Here is a 15,070-nt window from a genome sequence, read left to right as displayed (position 1 = left end):
GCCATCCCGGGGCCCTGCGAAGGCCGGGACCTCTGTGTCTGCGGGCCTTGCTGACAGTACGGCTCAGCTTGGAAGCAGAAGGACGGCTCTGATTGGGAAAGGGGCTTCTCTGGCTGCCTGAGCTCGGGGCAGGGCTTTTGAAGAGGCAGCCAAGCGACTTCTGGGGGTGTCTGTCTCTGCCTAGGTGAAGATCTGTGACATGCAGATGCGGGGCACCCCAAGGGACCTGCTGCCGGGGGATCCCGTCTGCAGCCCGGTGGCCGCAGTGCTGGCGGAGGCCACGATTCAGCTGATCCGCATCCTGCACCGGACCGACCGGTGGACGCACTGCATCAACAAAAAGATGGTGGAGAGGCTGTCCAAAATCAAAGGCTGCCTCCTGAAAGAAAGCGGTCAGAAGCTGAAGAAAAGCCGCTCCCTGCAGAGTCGGGAGGAGAACGAGGTGCGCGAGGAGGAGGAGAAGACGAAGCACTGCGGCCGCCCGCACGGACTGGCCGACCTCTCGGAGCTGCAGCTGAAGACGCTTTGTGTGGAGGTCTGGCCGGTGCTGGCAGTGATTGGCGGGGTGGACGCCGGACTTCGAGTCGGAGGACGCTGCATTCACAAGCAAACTGGGCGGCATGCCACTTTACTGGGCGTGGTCAAGGAAGGCAGCACGTCCGCCAAGGTCCAGTGGGACGAGGCTGAGATCACCATCAGGTACAGTGCTGGTCAAGCGGCCAGCGGTGGGAATCCAGGAAACGGGGTTTTGAGTTTGATCTCGGGGCTTGTTGCTTCTGGCAGAAGCTCCTGGCATTTTAAGAGGCTCAAAGGAAAGACTGCATTAGAGTAACGCAGCACCGCCCAGAGGCTGAGTCTTCTTCCAATGCAGGGCCGGGCTGTGCCCTGCCAGGGGGGCAGTTGATACCCCAGGTAGGTGGCAGCCATGCAGGCGGCTGTGCCTGTTGAGAGGCACTTTTCAAAGGCAGTTTAGAAAAGTTAGTGAAGATGAAACCACGTCAGGCGTTTTGAATGAAATCCATTGTTTTAGAGAGAGTTACTTTTGTGTTGAATGTCCTCCCTCCCCATAATCTCATTTCCTTGGTTTACATTGACTTTTAGATCGTCCACTCCTCTAGATTGTGGTACATTTTGCCTCTGATTTTGCCTGTGTGATTTCCTGTGCTTTCCTCTCGTCTATCCCTCACTTGCTTCTTCCTGTGTCGTTCTGATCTTTATTAAAGCTTCCCAACTTTTTGGTCGCCTAGTGATACGCCACTCTATAACCTGGAACCTTGCGAACCGCTGCCTTTTGACGTTGCAAGATTCCGGGGACTGACGGCCACCGTCTTGCTGGACCTCACCTACCTGACCGGCATCCACGAAGACCTGGGCAAGCAGAGTATTAAGCGGCACGAGAAGAGACACAAACACGACCTGGAAGATAAAGGAGACCCCGATCAGAAGACCGAAGGTGACGCTGCGTCCGAGGCACGGGCTGTGCCCAGCGCGGAGGAGCCGAAAGGCCCCGGGGCCAAGCTGGAAAGCGAAGGCTCTTCCTTCTCTTTGGACACCATTTCCTTGGGCATGGAGTGCCAGCATCTGAGCGCCGAGGGCAAAAAAAAGAACCACGAACACACCGCCAAGAATTACGAGGCCGCGCAGTCAGAAACCAGGGCCGTCCAACTGTCCTACCTTTACCTGGGAGCCATGAAGTCCCTCAGCACGCTGCTCAGTTGCAGCAAGTACGCGGAGCTGCTCCTCATCCCCAAAGTCCTGGCCGAGAACGGCCACAACTCCGATTGCGCCAGCTCCCCTGTGGTCCACGAAGAGGTGGAGATGCGCACGGCCTTGCAGTTCTTGATGCGCCATATGGTGAAGCGGGCAGTCATGCGCTCGCCCATCAAGAGGGCGCTGGGATTGGCAGACCTGGAGCGGGCACAAGCCATGATCTACAAGCTAGTTGTGCAGGGACTGCTGGAAGAGCCGGGCGGCTCCAAAGCCAAGCAAGGTGCGTCCCCGGAAGGCTGGTCAGCGCAAGGCCTGGCCTGTGGCTCAGAAGGACACGCAGACCTCAACTCTGCGCCAGGCTTGGTCCCCCGGCCTGTGGCTGCGTTTGGCCTGAGCTCAGGTGGTTGTAATTGCGCTGATGACTCCCCTCCCCCCCCCTTTCTCCTCTGGCTCAGCTCCCGAAAAACAAATGGGGCTCTTTAGTCCCAAACCTGGAAGAGCCCCTGCCTCTCTCTGTAAGTCAGATGATGGTGGCTGGGGGCTCCAGAGGTTTTGGAGGAAAAATATTGGCGGGCCAAAAGGAAGGCGCAGAGAGCAGCCGCTGTCCCTAGGGGCCAAGGCTGGATTTGAGGCAAAATCCCTTGGTGCTTCCTGCATCAGCCGGCCTTGCAGGGCCCTGACATAAGGCGCTGCACAGGAAACGGTCCCTGGAAGGGCCCTTTTGGTCAGCAGTGGGCAGGGCTGCTGCTCCTCCCCTCCGAAGAGTTGCTTCCAGGGGGCCCTTGAGGAGCCGGACTGCTGGGCCTCCTCTCTGGGTGCTGCTGAGTTAAAGCCCCAAGTGGAAAGGCCCATCAGCCCCGGCACTCGGCCCCTGGCCAGCGCCCTGCAAGGAGGCACGACCGAAAGGCCCCCTTTGCTTTGCAGAAATAGACCAGCAGCAGCAGCAGACCGAAGAGAATGACCAGAGCCAGCAGGCCCAGACCCCCGTGACCACCAGCCCCTCTGCCTCCAGCACCACCTCCTTCATGAGCAGCTCTCTGGAAGACACGACCACGGCCACCACCCCCGTGACCGACACGGAAACCGTGCCCGCTTCAGAGTCCCCGGGGGTTTTGCCACTCAGCCTCCTGAGGTAGCTCTTGATTTCTAGGCCTTCTTCTTTGGGACCGTCCCCCACTGGCTGGCTGGCCTTGTGTTACTCCCTGCCTCCTTTCCTGTCTCCCCAAAGGCAAATGTTCTCCAGCTACCCCACCACGGCTGTCCTTCCCACCAGAAGGGCCCAGACGCCCCCCATCTCCTCCCTGCCGACTTCTCCCTCGGACGACGTGGGCAGGCGCCAGTCGCTCACCTCCCCCGACTCTCAGCCCGCCAGACCTGCCAACCGCACAGGTAGGCCTTCCCGGCACAGCCGCCTGGCTCTCCTTGAACCTGAGTCAACTTTTGTGTTTGGCAAACGCAGGCAGCATTAATTTTTGTCCCCCCCCCTTCCCCCTCACAGCCTTGTCCGACCCAAGCAGCCGCTTGTCCACCTCTCCCCCTCCTCCTGCTGTGGCCGTGCCCTTGTTAGAAATGGGCTTTTCCCTCCGGCAGATTGCTAAAGCAATGGAAACCACAGGTAACCAGACACACCTGGGCCAGGCAGGATTCTTCTGCCCATCCCTCCACCTGAGCTTCTGGAGAGGGCCTGCGGGAAGGCCCACGAGTGGCACGGGGGGAGGGGGGGTGCCTTGTCCTCCCCCTTCTTGGCATTTCACAAGGCAAGAAAATCTGGATTCTGCCATTCCTTTGGCCCAAATCCCTCAGGCGTGCGCATCTTGTGCCTGTGCGCCTCGTGTTTGGTTTCCTCCTGTTTTCTGGGACAGTTCCCGAGGGTGAAACATCCGCAGGGGATTCTGGGCTGAGCAAAACCGATGCTTCCCTTTATTCCTTCCAAGGCTGCAGCAGGCGGCTTGGCTGGGCCGCTCAGGTGAAGGTTTCTGGTTCCCACAGGTGCCCGAGGAGAAGCCGATGCCCAGAACATCACCGTCCTGGCCATGTGGATGGTTGAGCATCCTGGGAATGAGGAAGATGAAGAGCCTCAGTCAGAAGAAACGGTGGATGCCCGGCACGGAGGATTAGGCCCAGGAGGGGGGGGCAAGTCCAGCGACCAGAGCTACCTGCAGTCTCCAGGAGACATGCCCTCAGCTGACACCCCTGAATTGGAGGAAGGCTTTGGGGAAAGGTGAGCTCAGGATTTCTCTGCCACCTTATCTGTCGGCAGGGGGTACGATTAAAATTATTTCAGGCTCTGTTAAAAAAACATTAAAAGATGACCAGGCCCACTTTTGAAGGGCTCTTAGGTCCCTTGAGCCTTGCCCATCGTGCAGCCTTCTGGTCCAGAGTGTTGGGCTTCCCCCTCAAGCCACCCCAGCGTTTCTGAGCTGTTTCTGTTCTTCCAGCCACGAGAACATGGATCACGCAGAAAACGCAGCGTCAGGCAGTGGGCCTGTGGCCAGGGGCCGGTCGGCAGTAACCAGGAGGCACAAATTTGATCTAGCTGCTCGAACGCTGCTGGCCCGTGCCGGTAAGTCTTTCAAATACTACCTGACACCTTTTCCACTCCTCCTCTGATTCCTTGAAGATGCTTGCCGTGTTTTAGAGCACGTGCTGACCGGCTATTTATAAAAGAAAAAATGGGCCAAAAAAAATCAGCTATAAAGTCTGCTCATCCAAAGCTGAAGGGAAATTATTAAGATTTCAGTTTTGTAGGGCCACGGATAAAGGCTGCCCCAGAGCTGAGGGTGGGGAGCCTGCTCTGTCTAAGGAAACGAGGCTAATGTGGCACCAGCTTCCTTTCAGGGGGCAGCTACCTCCTTCCCCCTGTCAGTCCAGCGTAGTCGTTCCCGGGGTTTCCGTGTGGTGCCCCCACCAGATAGGCCAGGCTAAGGAACAGGCGCCCTGCAGACCGAGAGCTGCTACTCTCGCTAGAGCTGCTCTAGTAGCAGAATCTTGCAAGGGTGAATGGGCTGCCTCTTCTGGGAATTAAGGGCTTGGGGCCCCCTTCCTCTGATCCTAGCCTTGGTAGCAGCCGTTCAAGGGCATCCTCTTCATTCCCTACCCAGAGGCCTTGCTCAGGCGTGGGATAAAGTATTTATGACAAGTCAGTCAGTCAGTCAGTCAAGTCAGTCAGTCAGAGTCTCTCTCTCTCTCTCTCTCTCTCACACACACACACACACACGCACACACACAGCTTTTGACTTGCCCAGTAAACACTGTGGTTTTTTCCCCCTCTGGTTGAAGCGGGATTGTACCGCTCTGTTCAGGCCCACCGCAATCAGAGCCGGAGGGAAGGGATCTCCTTGCCGCAAGATCCCGGCACCCTCTACGACTTCAACCTGGACGAGGAGCTGGAGCTGGAGCTGGACGAGGAGGCCATGGAAGCCATGTTTGGGCCGGACCTTGCCGGGGACAATGACATTCTGGGAATGTGGATCCCAGAGGTACTGGACTGGCCGACCTGGGTGTGTGTGACGGCAGCTGGGGCTGCTGCTTTGCTTCCTTCTTGCTCTGTAGAACGTGACTTAACTCTGCGCCTCGCTCAGCCGCCTCGGTTAACACGGCTGTTGCTAAAATGTGGGAAATTAGCACAGGTTCTCCTCTCTCTGACTGCGGCTGCTTTCTATTTGCCAACTCTCTTTTCTGCGGGCAGCTCAGGCGTTCTTTTCTTTCAAAGCGTTTTTAGAAATAGGTGTAACTCCACGCTTTAGTAATCAGAAATAAATGCCAAATGCTTTTTCTCTGATTTAAATTAAAAAATAACTGAAACAGAGATGGAGCTACCACGGATAGGCTGCTTGCTTTAAAACTGGAGTTCAACTCGGGCCGTTCACCCTGTTGCTCAACGCTGCCACCTCCTTCAGGTCAAGGATCCAGCTAAAGCTGCGGAATCCTGGCCTCTTCAGAGCAGATTCCCTCCCGGGCCAGAAGCAGAACCAGGAGTTGCTTGTCAAAGCTCCCAAGCAGACCCCCCCCACAGAGAGGGCAGCCTAGAGACAGGCTCAGCTCTGCCTGATAGGAAGGGGATCCACTTGTGCATAATTCGCCTGGCTTTCCTGGGGTCTCTTCCTCAAGGAGCAACACCTAATGAGGACGCCAAGATCCATGCTGTTGATTGGCTTGGTTTTCTTGCACATCGCCTTTCTCTTGTCTGCCTCTGGCAGCCCCTCCTTGCCAGCGGGTCTGGCTGGTGACTATAGGAGCTGGGGAGGGGGGGGAAGCTCTTGGAAGGGAGGGGGGCAATGCCACCTGCGCCTCTGGCACTGAGCTGGAGCGGAACACGTCGGTTGGCTTTAATGGGGGTGTGGAAAGAGCAGGAATGCGAGGTGGTTCCTTGTGCATGAAACCATAACAGCGTAATTATGTTGTGCAGCATGTTTGTGAATCTGAAGACAGGGACGAAGTGGTGGTGTGTGAGTTGTGCGAAGCCAGCGTGGCCAGCTTCAACCAGCACATGAAGAGGAACCACCCCGGCTGTGGGCGCAGTGCCAACCGCCAGGGCTACCGCAGCAACGGCTCCTACGTGGACGGCTGGTTTGGTGGCGAGTGTGGAAGCGGGAACCCTTACTACCTGCTCTGCGGCAGCTGCCGGGAGAAATACCTGGCGTCCCTGAAGAGCAAGAACAAGTCCTCGGCCTCGGAGAGGTATCGGACAGGAGGCAGGGAGGTTGGGGTGGGGGCTGCTCACTCCGCCCTCTGCCCCCCACCCATGCGTGGGCTGTTGGGTGGGAGTGGGGCCGAGGGTGTTGCCCCCTTCCCCATGGGGAAGGCTAATCTTTGTGGCGTGTTCAGGCTCTCCAAGCCTTCTCTTGCCTCTTTGGCTTCACTTTGCGGCCAAAGGCCTTTGGGAAGTTGCGCTTGATTTTGAAGTTCAACAGCCGGATCTGGGAGCTCTTTGGGGCAGCAGAGAGGGGCTGGGTGGGCAAAGGCTGGGTGGGGGGGCCAAGAGGAGACCCATCTTTGCTCCACAAATCTTTGTCCTCTTCCTTTTGTGAGAGAAGAGCGTCCTTTCAGTCAACGTAGCCCTTTGGAGAGGAAGCGCAGGCTCAAAGCTCAGCCCGTCCCCTGACAGGCACTCTTCCGTGCCTTTGCCCTCTGGGTAGGCACTCCCAGGGTTGAGGTACAGAATCAGGTGTCTAAAATAGGCTGAGTTTTAATGGGTTTAGTATGTTTTTCTATGAGAAACTTCAGTTAGCCTAACCATTAACTGGAACTTTAGAAGTAGTTTTACGCCAGTGAAAACAGAGGAGCCTCTGGAGGAGTCCTGCTAGGGCCCTTGTGGAGCTTCCGATGGGGACCCGTCTGGGGCAGCTTCTCCGTCCACCATCTTCCTTCCGCCGATCCTGCAGAGCAAGTGGAATCAGCTGCAGTAAAGGAGGAGGCCTGGGTTTCATTGTTCCTTCCTTCGTGTGAAAGCTAACAACAGGGAAAGAGCTGATGGTTTACAGCTGGCTTAAGGAGATGTGGGGCCTGCGAAGGTGACCTTGGTTCCTTCTCTCTTGGGCGCAGGTACAGAGGCCAGGCCCCTGATCTAATAGGCAAGCAGGAGAGCGTCTACGAAGGTACTTCCTCACGGCACGAGCGTCGACTTGGGGCCTCCGTGGAAAGGTAAGGCCTAACCGCACTTTGCTTGCCTCACGCTAGAAGACTGGGATATGCTGGACGTAGATGAGGATGAAAAGCTGACCGGCGAAGAGGAGTTTGAGCTGCTGGCTGGACCCCTGGGCTTGAACGACCGGCGCATCGTGCCCGAACCTGTCCAGTTCCCAGACAGTGACCCCCTGGGGGCCTCTGTGGCCATGGTCACGGCCATCAACAGCATGGAGGAAACGCTGATGCAAATAGGTAAGCCGGGGGGGGGGGGAGGAAGGGAGATTGCTGGCTCCCCAGGGGCCGTTTTTGTGCGCCCAACGCTGAGATGCCGTCTCTGGGGGCAGGAAGCAGAGGCGGTCCTTGTGGGGGTGGAGACCTCGTGGAAAGCTGGAAAGGGCCCCCACCAAGCCTGATCAAAGCCTGAGAAGGATTGGCAGGTCAGAGAAGCCCGAGGATTTGGACGGGCGCGGGAATAGAGGCTTTTAGCCCACAGTTCCCTGGAAAGGGCGACAGAAAAGACAGAAACAGCCTGGATTGGGCCCAGAGCCTGCCTCCTCTCACGCCCAGCTGCCCGGAATGGAACAGGGAAAGGATTCAGGGAATGAATCCACCGCAGCCACACGGGTTTCGTGCCACAGAGGAGGGCAGGGAGAGGAGGCGGAGTGGCCAGAGAGGCCCAGCATTGGGCCGTTCCCATTTCTTCCTTTCCAAGGCAGCCGTGGGGTTTCTTCCTCGGGTGACCCGGCCTTCCTTTGCCTCTTGACAGGCTGCCAAGGCTCTGTGGAGAAAAGCTCTTCGGGCAGGATGACTCTTGGGGAGCAGGCGGCTGCTTTGCGGAATCCCCACGACCGCGTCATGGCCTTGAGGCGGGTGACGGCAGCAGCCCAGGTCCTCCTGGCCCGGACGATGGTCATGAGAGCGCTCTCCCTGCTCTCGGTCAGGTGAGGAGACTCCGCTCGGCTGGGAGGGCGCAGCACAGGAGGAGGAGGAGGGGGGGGCAAGGGCTGAGCGAGGAGACCTCGGCTCTGACTTTTCCTTCCCTTTGCAGCGGCTCCAGCTGCAGCCTGGCGGCAGGGCTGGAGTCCCTGGGCTTGACGGACATCCGCACCTTGGTCCGCCTGATGTGCCTGGCCGCAGCCGGGAGGGCCGGCCTCTCCACGGGCTCCTGCTCCGGGCTGGGCCCTTCCGAGAGGCCGAGAGGCATCCAGAGCCAGATGACCAAGCCCATCTCCTGCCTGGCCTACCTGAGCACAGCGGTCGGCTGCCTGGCCTCCAACACCCCCGGGGCTGCCAAGCTTCTGCTCCAGCTGTGCACTCAGGTGAGGGCTGGATTTGCTTCCGCTGCCCAGCCTCTCCTTTGGCTCAGGGGAACTCCGTGTTTGGGGCTAAAGACCCCGGGAGTCTCTTGGCTGGGCCAGGCCGGAGGGGAGGGGGCCTTGGTAGCAAGAGCCTTTGGCGCAGGCAGCGCTTGGGGGACGGTCGGTAAGCGAGGGAAGAGGAAATGGTTTCTGGAAGGAAAACGGAGGAAGCAACCAGCGCCTTCATCAGCCTTTCTCAGCCCTCAGGTAGCCTTCTACCTGAACAGGCCCTGAGAAACCAATAGCTTCAAACCATTACGTATTGCTTAATACTGGAATATAGTTTGTTTTGTTTAGCATCATTTTAATCTGAGTAAATTTATTTGAATCACCGGATTCGATTAGGTCTTTAATCTCTGAAATCTATTACATCTGATGATGGGAATGATGAGAAAAAATCGTTCAGTCTCTTTGAAAGCAGCTCCGTTTCCTTGTTTTATAAGTTCCTTTCATTCTTAATAAGAATAGACTTGTGAGCCGCATTTTGCTTGAATGTCTTGTTGAAAAAGTCAGGATTTATTGATGCTTTAATTCCTTGTTTTAGAACTTGATTTCAGCAGCTACCGGGGTCAACTTAACGACAGTGGACGATCCTGTGCAACGCAAGTTCTTGCCCAGTTTTCTGCGAGGAATAGCCGAAGAGAACAAACTGATCACTTCCCCCAACTTCGTGGTGACCCAGGCCCTGGTGGCCCTGCTGGCCGACAAGGGGGCCAAACTGAGGCCCAGCTACGACAAAGCGGAAATGGAGAAGAAAGGTGGTTGCCTTGGGTGGGGGAGGCTGCACCGCCCTCTTGTCTTGCTCCCTGCCCTGGCCTGGGGGTGTGGGCCCTCTGAATGACCGGCCTTGCTCCCCCCCTCCTTCTGCCCTAGGGCCCCTGGAGCTGGCCAACGCCCTGGCCGCCTGCTGCCTCTCCTCCCGGCTGTCCTCACAGCACAGGCAGTGGGCCGCTCAGCAGCTGGTGCGCACCCTCGCTGCTCACGACCGTGACCACCAGGGCAGTCCGCAGACCCTGGCTGACGTGGGAGGGGACCTGCGCAAGTGCTCCTCCATCAAGCTGGAGGCTCACCAGAACAGGGTAATGTGTTCCCGCCCCCCCCCCCCACACACACACGGCATCTCCAGAGGGCCTTGGGTCTCTCCAGACGCCCATCTCAGCTAACCCCCCCCAGGCAGCCTTCTGCAGTCTTCTCCATAAATTCCCAGCCCTGGATTTGGTTCTAGTGCACAAACCTGGATGTGGTGGAGCCCAAAAGGACTGAGAGATCTCTCTACAATCTCCTGCTCTGGTTTTCAAATCTGGGGTCCTGGCCGGATTTCCATCTGGGACCATTCAGACCGTCCGTTCCATTTTGGCCCCCGCCTTTCCTTCAAACAGGTGATGACCTGCATTTGGTGCAACAAGAAGGGCCTCCTGGCCACCAGCGGCAGCGACGGAACCATCCGAGTGTGGAATGTCACCAAGAAGCAGTACTCGCTGCAGCAGACCTGCGTCTTCAGCAAACTGTAGGTGGCTGGGCGGCCGTTTCTGTTGGGTTAAGCGAAAGGGGGCTCGGTAAGGGGGGAATTCAGGGCTGAAAGGAGCGACGGCTCCCTCGGATCCCCCGGCTGGAGCCACGGAGCCAGCGGGCAAGTCGGCCCTTTTGGGGCAGGTGTGGCTGAGACTGTTGTGGGGCTGAGTTTTGGGTTCCTCTCGGTGGGTCAGGGAGGCAAAGAGAAGGAGCCGCACGGAGGTTTTGCCCTCCGGGGAATTTGGGCTGCAGGAGGGAGGGTGTTTTACTGCTTGGGCTAGAGAGAGGAGGGGGAAACGGCTTCTGCCTTGTCTTGCAGCGAAGGAGATGCAGAAGAGAATTTGGGGTCTCCTGGTGACCCCGGCTTCTCTCTCGCCTGCTGGAGTATGAGTGGCAAGTACCTGGCGGGAGCCCTGGAGAAGATGGTGAACATATGGCAGGTCAACGGTACGCACAGCAGCCATAATTGCATTCAATTTATTTAGGGGTTTTTAAACATTGTGTTTTTACTTGTTTTTATCTATCAGTTCACCTCCTCCTTGTATATGTCGTATATATGTCTTGGTATATGTTTTGTTATATGTATGTCGATATATTTATTTCCTATGTTTTGTTGTACGCCGCCCCGAGTCCTTCGGGAGAGGGTGCGGCTAAGAAATAAATATTTATTTATTTATTTATTATTTTTAGCGGGGCAAAACTAAGGAAAATTAAGTTGTGACGGGTGTTTTTATTTTTTAAAATGTCCTGCCCAATGATAATGAGGTATTCCCTTCCCCCAATGCTCTTAGCCAGAATGAGGGAAACCTGAATGAAACCCTTGTCTATTGGAGAGCCATTGTGGGGGAGGGTCTGCTGGGGGTCCCCTTGGCCTCTTCAGAGCTTCTAGGCGAGTTGAGGCTTCAGGAGCCGCTGGCAGGGAGATGGGGGGAAGGGAGGGAGAAGCTCCCATCACCTGCAGCGCAGCCCTTCCTCTTTCATGGAGGGATCCATTTGGTCAAGCACTCCTTCTCTTCTGCTGGTTGTTATCAATGGGCTGGCCTGTCTGTTACAGCACCCTAAACTCCAGCTGCCCAGGGCACCAGCAGAATCTGGCAGCAAAGGCCCCGTAGAAATGGCTCTCAGAGCCAATGCCCTTCGGGGTGAGGAGAGTGGTGGTCCTTGAAGCCCCCACCTGTTGTAGGAAGAGGGAAGGTCACAGCCAAGCACTCTAGTGTAGGAAACAGTTTTATTGATGCATAATAAAGGACCGAACAAAGAGAAAACAGCTTGTCCGGACCCCGAACGATTATCATAAACAGGGAAATAAAGCCTGGGCCTGTAGCCTGATTTTTAGGCCTGAACCAAAGTTTTAGGCTATCTCACACCTGTGTTGTTTCCAGGAGGAAAGGGGCTCCTGGATATCCAGCCCCACTGGGTCTCTGCCCTCGCCTGGCCTGGAGAAAGCCCCTCTGCAGCCTGGACTGGAGATGCACCGGAATTCCTGCTGGTGGGGCGGATGGACGGCTCTCTGGGACTGATTGAGGTTCTGGACGTTTCCACCATGCGCAGGATTGAACTGGAACATTGCTACAGGAAGGATGGTAGGCTCCGGCCAGGCCCCATCGGGGGCTGCGAGCCTTTGGGCTGTGAAGTGGGGAGGGGGGGGAGATGATGTCATTTTCCCAGTGTTTTCGTGTGTTTCCTTTGGGAGACTCAGCCATCTTTTTCTGCTGGTCTCCAGTGTCGGTGACCTGCCTGGCCTGGTTCAGTGAGGAGAGCCCTTTTGCGGTCGGCTATGTGGACGGGAAGCTCTTGATAGGCACGCGAGAAGCCCGGGAGAGCGGAGGAGGGATTGTTCTGGTGGACGCACACAAGGTACAGCAGAGCCCGCTTGCTCCGGCCTGCCTGAAGGGCCTGAGATCCAGGAGGGCAGAAAGAAGAAATCGCCCTAGCCGTGAAGAGGGAGGGTCCTTGTCCTTGTCTGTGTGTCCGTGTGTCCGTGTGTGTCCGTGTGTGTGTCAGGGTGCCAGCTGGGGAGGGAGCCTTGCATCTTGTGCTTAAAGGGAACTGAAGGAGAGTCTCTCTGCTCTCGAGATGGCCGAATGGGGGTCCTTTGTGCTCCTTCCTTCTCCAGGACAACCTGGTCAGCATGAAGTGGGACCCCACTGGGAAGATCCTCATGACCTGCGCGAAGGAAGAGTCGGTCAAGCTCTGGGGCTCCTCGGGGAGCTGCTGGCGGCACTTGTGCAGCCTTTCCCACCAGGCCGTGGTGAATGCCCTGGTCTGGTGCAGCCTCCTAGGGAAAGGCCCCAAGCCGCAGCTGCTGCTGGCCACGTGAGTTGGAAGGTTTGATGCCCCGCATGGCACCTGCCTGGCATGAACGGAAGATCTGGGGTGGGATGTGTGTGTGTGGGGGGGGGGGGGTATTGACGGGTTTCTTAAATTTTAAAATGGCGTTTGGCTGTACTCAAGAGGATTCATTCTGTATGGGTAGTCCTCAACTTACAACCGTTCATTTAAAGACAGCTCAGAGGTAGGACGGTCTTGAAAAAAGTGGCCTCTGACCCATCCTGGGAGGTTACCACCCTTGCGCTGCCCCTGCCATCACACGGTCTCCACTTGGGCGCTTGGCAGTCAGTTGGCATTGACAATGGTTGCCCCGTCTCCTGGTCACATGATGGAAATGGTCAGATTTTGTGTTTTCGGATTTTTTGCTAGCTATAAAAAAAGAAACCAGTCCGAGGTTCTTTCCACTCCCTCCCTCCTGTGTTTCCACCGGCTGCCATGTGACCCGCGAGCACCTCCCAGCCCCGCTCAGCCGGGTGCGGGACGGTGGCTCTTCATTGCAGCTTCTCCTCTTCGCTTTTGTTTAGCGGGTGCCAGAATGGCTTGGTTTGTGTTTGGACAGTTCCCCAAGACGAGCGGGTCTTCCTGCACTCCAGCCTGAGCTGCTCCGAAGAGTGGTGGGACGAAGACGCCGGCGGGAAGGTGAGGACCACCAGTGGGTGCAGGGCGGAAGGCAGCCTCCGGTCGGGCACCCAAGGCAGCTTTTGAAATAAGGGGCTCGGCTCTGACGGAGCTTTCCTCCGCTGCGTGAAGAGATTCCTTGTGGCATCCCGTGCTTGGGAGGGATGAGGGAAACCGACCCCCTGCAGAAGTGAAGGAAGCTGAATCACATTGGCTGGACAAGTGACCATGCCTGAAAGTACTTGGCCTACGCAAAGAGGCCTCTGCATTTCAGTTCTTCGGCATGAAAAGCTCTGGGATTCTTCTCGCCCTTCTTCCCCAGGACGCCTACGGGAAAGTAGCAGAGACCAAGTGCATTTATCAGCTAAAGGGACACATCACACCTGTGCGGACTTTGACTTTCAGCTCTGACGGACTCACCTTGGTCTCTGGGGGCCTCGGGGGGCTGATCAACCTCTGGTCTCTGCGGGTAAGCAGGGTCCCCCAAAGCCATTTCCCCTCCCCCCTTCAGGGGCTAAAAATAACATGAGTTTGCAGGCTCAGGTTTAGGAAATAGTTGTAGATCATTCCTTGACTGACTGGGGTGTACAACCTCGGTTGGGGAGACCCCACATCAAACACGTTGTTGTTGTTGTTGTTGTTGTTGTTGATACCTTTTTGGCCATACAGACACAAATATCTATGCTTATGTCCTTGTTTTCCTGCTTCTCCCTGTTTAGGATGGGTCTGTCCTGCAGAGCGTGGTGATTGGTTCCGGAGCTATTCAGACTGTGGTCTGGATCCCTGAGGTTGGAGTTGCTGCTTGTTCCAGTAGATCCAAGGTATTGTCTCCGAGCAAAGCCCTCACTGCCCTCCCTAGCTGGGGCTGGGGGTCTCTCTCTCTCTCTCTGGCTCTGGGCTCACCTGCCTTTATGCCACACGATGATGGGTGGTCGACTGTGGTGGTCCTGGTATGTGTGATAGTCTCCTCCTCCCTTGATAGGACGTCCTGGTGGTGAATTGCACTTCGGAATGGGTCTCTTCCAACCACGTCTTAGCAACATGTAGGAGCGCTTTGAAACAACAGGGCATTTTTGGCTTAAACATGGCCCCCTGCATGAGGGCTTTCTTGGAACGGCTGCCCATCATGCTGCAGGAACAGTACACCTACGAGAAGGTGGGAAGGCCTGGAAGGGGGGGGGGGGGCTTGTGCATGACTTGCACGGAGGGCATTGGAGAAAGATTGAACTTGGTCTGCCCAGCCTAGTTCTGGGCTCCAGGGTTGAGGCCCCCAGGGTCCCCCGAGTGGGTCAGAGGGCTGTGCTAGATTATGTGGCTTATATCCTCACTGTTTTGGCAGCCTTTTACGCAGCTTTTTGCTGTCACAATTCCCTTTTGAAGAAGCATTGGAGGCTGAATTCGTTAGTCTGTCCCAGAGTAATCCTGGCTCTGTTTTGCTGATGGAAGCCGGTTCTCTTGGACATCACGGCTTCTTACAGTTAATGAAGTGAAGGGTCAGAAGGGAGAACATTGGGGGGTAACCCTCTTCCTCTTCCTCTCACTCTTAGCCCTACGTGGTTTGTGGAGACCAGCTTGTTCACAGCCCCTACATGCAGTGCTTGGCTTCCCTGGCCGTGGGGCTGCGTCTGGACCGGCTCTTGTGCAACCCACCCGCCCCTCCCCATCACCAGGCCTGCCTCCCAGACCCCTCGGCCTGGAATCCCACCGAGTGGGCCTGGCTGGAGTGCTTCTCCACCACAGTCAAGGCTGCCGAAGCTCTGGCCAAGGGAGACACCTTCCCAGAGTCCTTCACTGTCCCAGACCTGGAACCGGTGCCAGAAGAAGAACTGGCCCTCCTCATGGTAACCATGCGTTGCGTTGGGGGGGGGGGGGCTCCAGATTTTGCAGGGCAGCTTCTTGCCTTGCGTGAAACT

General features: G+C 56.7%; 1 protein-coding gene across 1 annotated transcript in view; it reads left to right on the top strand.

Moving 5' to 3' along the window:
• The window catches only part of HERC1 (HECT and RLD domain containing E3 ubiquitin protein ligase family member 1), a 49,787-nt gene that overhangs the window by 26,898 nt on the left and 7,819 nt on the right, over nucleotides 1-15,070 (top strand). Inside the window, exons 37-61 of the mRNA XM_081964533.1 lie at nucleotides 185-699; nucleotides 1,224-1,990; nucleotides 2,635-2,842; nucleotides 2,939-3,099; nucleotides 3,209-3,325; nucleotides 3,700-3,931; nucleotides 4,149-4,273; nucleotides 4,990-5,210; nucleotides 6,119-6,390; nucleotides 7,255-7,307; nucleotides 7,390-7,590; nucleotides 8,105-8,279; nucleotides 8,387-8,657; nucleotides 9,241-9,454; nucleotides 9,570-9,775; nucleotides 10,076-10,203; nucleotides 10,528-10,655; nucleotides 11,591-11,791; nucleotides 11,932-12,065; nucleotides 12,325-12,524; nucleotides 13,064-13,178; nucleotides 13,480-13,626; nucleotides 13,877-13,978; nucleotides 14,140-14,313; nucleotides 14,705-14,998. Coding sequence (XP_081820659.1) covers nucleotides 185-699; nucleotides 1,224-1,990; nucleotides 2,635-2,842; nucleotides 2,939-3,099; nucleotides 3,209-3,325; nucleotides 3,700-3,931; nucleotides 4,149-4,273; nucleotides 4,990-5,210; nucleotides 6,119-6,390; nucleotides 7,255-7,307; nucleotides 7,390-7,590; nucleotides 8,105-8,279; nucleotides 8,387-8,657; nucleotides 9,241-9,454; nucleotides 9,570-9,775; nucleotides 10,076-10,203; nucleotides 10,528-10,655; nucleotides 11,591-11,791; nucleotides 11,932-12,065; nucleotides 12,325-12,524; nucleotides 13,064-13,178; nucleotides 13,480-13,626; nucleotides 13,877-13,978; nucleotides 14,140-14,313; nucleotides 14,705-14,998 — 5,361 coding nt within the window. The remainder of the gene's footprint in view (nucleotides 1-184; nucleotides 700-1,223; nucleotides 1,991-2,634; nucleotides 2,843-2,938; nucleotides 3,100-3,208; nucleotides 3,326-3,699; nucleotides 3,932-4,148; nucleotides 4,274-4,989; nucleotides 5,211-6,118; nucleotides 6,391-7,254; nucleotides 7,308-7,389; nucleotides 7,591-8,104; nucleotides 8,280-8,386; nucleotides 8,658-9,240; nucleotides 9,455-9,569; nucleotides 9,776-10,075; nucleotides 10,204-10,527; nucleotides 10,656-11,590; nucleotides 11,792-11,931; nucleotides 12,066-12,324; nucleotides 12,525-13,063; nucleotides 13,179-13,479; nucleotides 13,627-13,876; nucleotides 13,979-14,139; nucleotides 14,314-14,704; nucleotides 14,999-15,070) is intronic.

Source organism: Natrix helvetica, assembly GCF_964273705.1.
Source record: "Natrix helvetica genome assembly, chromosome: 12".
Lineage (NCBI taxonomy): Eukaryota > Metazoa > Chordata > Lepidosauria > Squamata > Natricidae > Natrix > Natrix helvetica.
The sequence above is the reverse complement of the archived record's forward strand: the minus strand, read 5'-3'. Positions and strand labels throughout refer to the sequence as shown.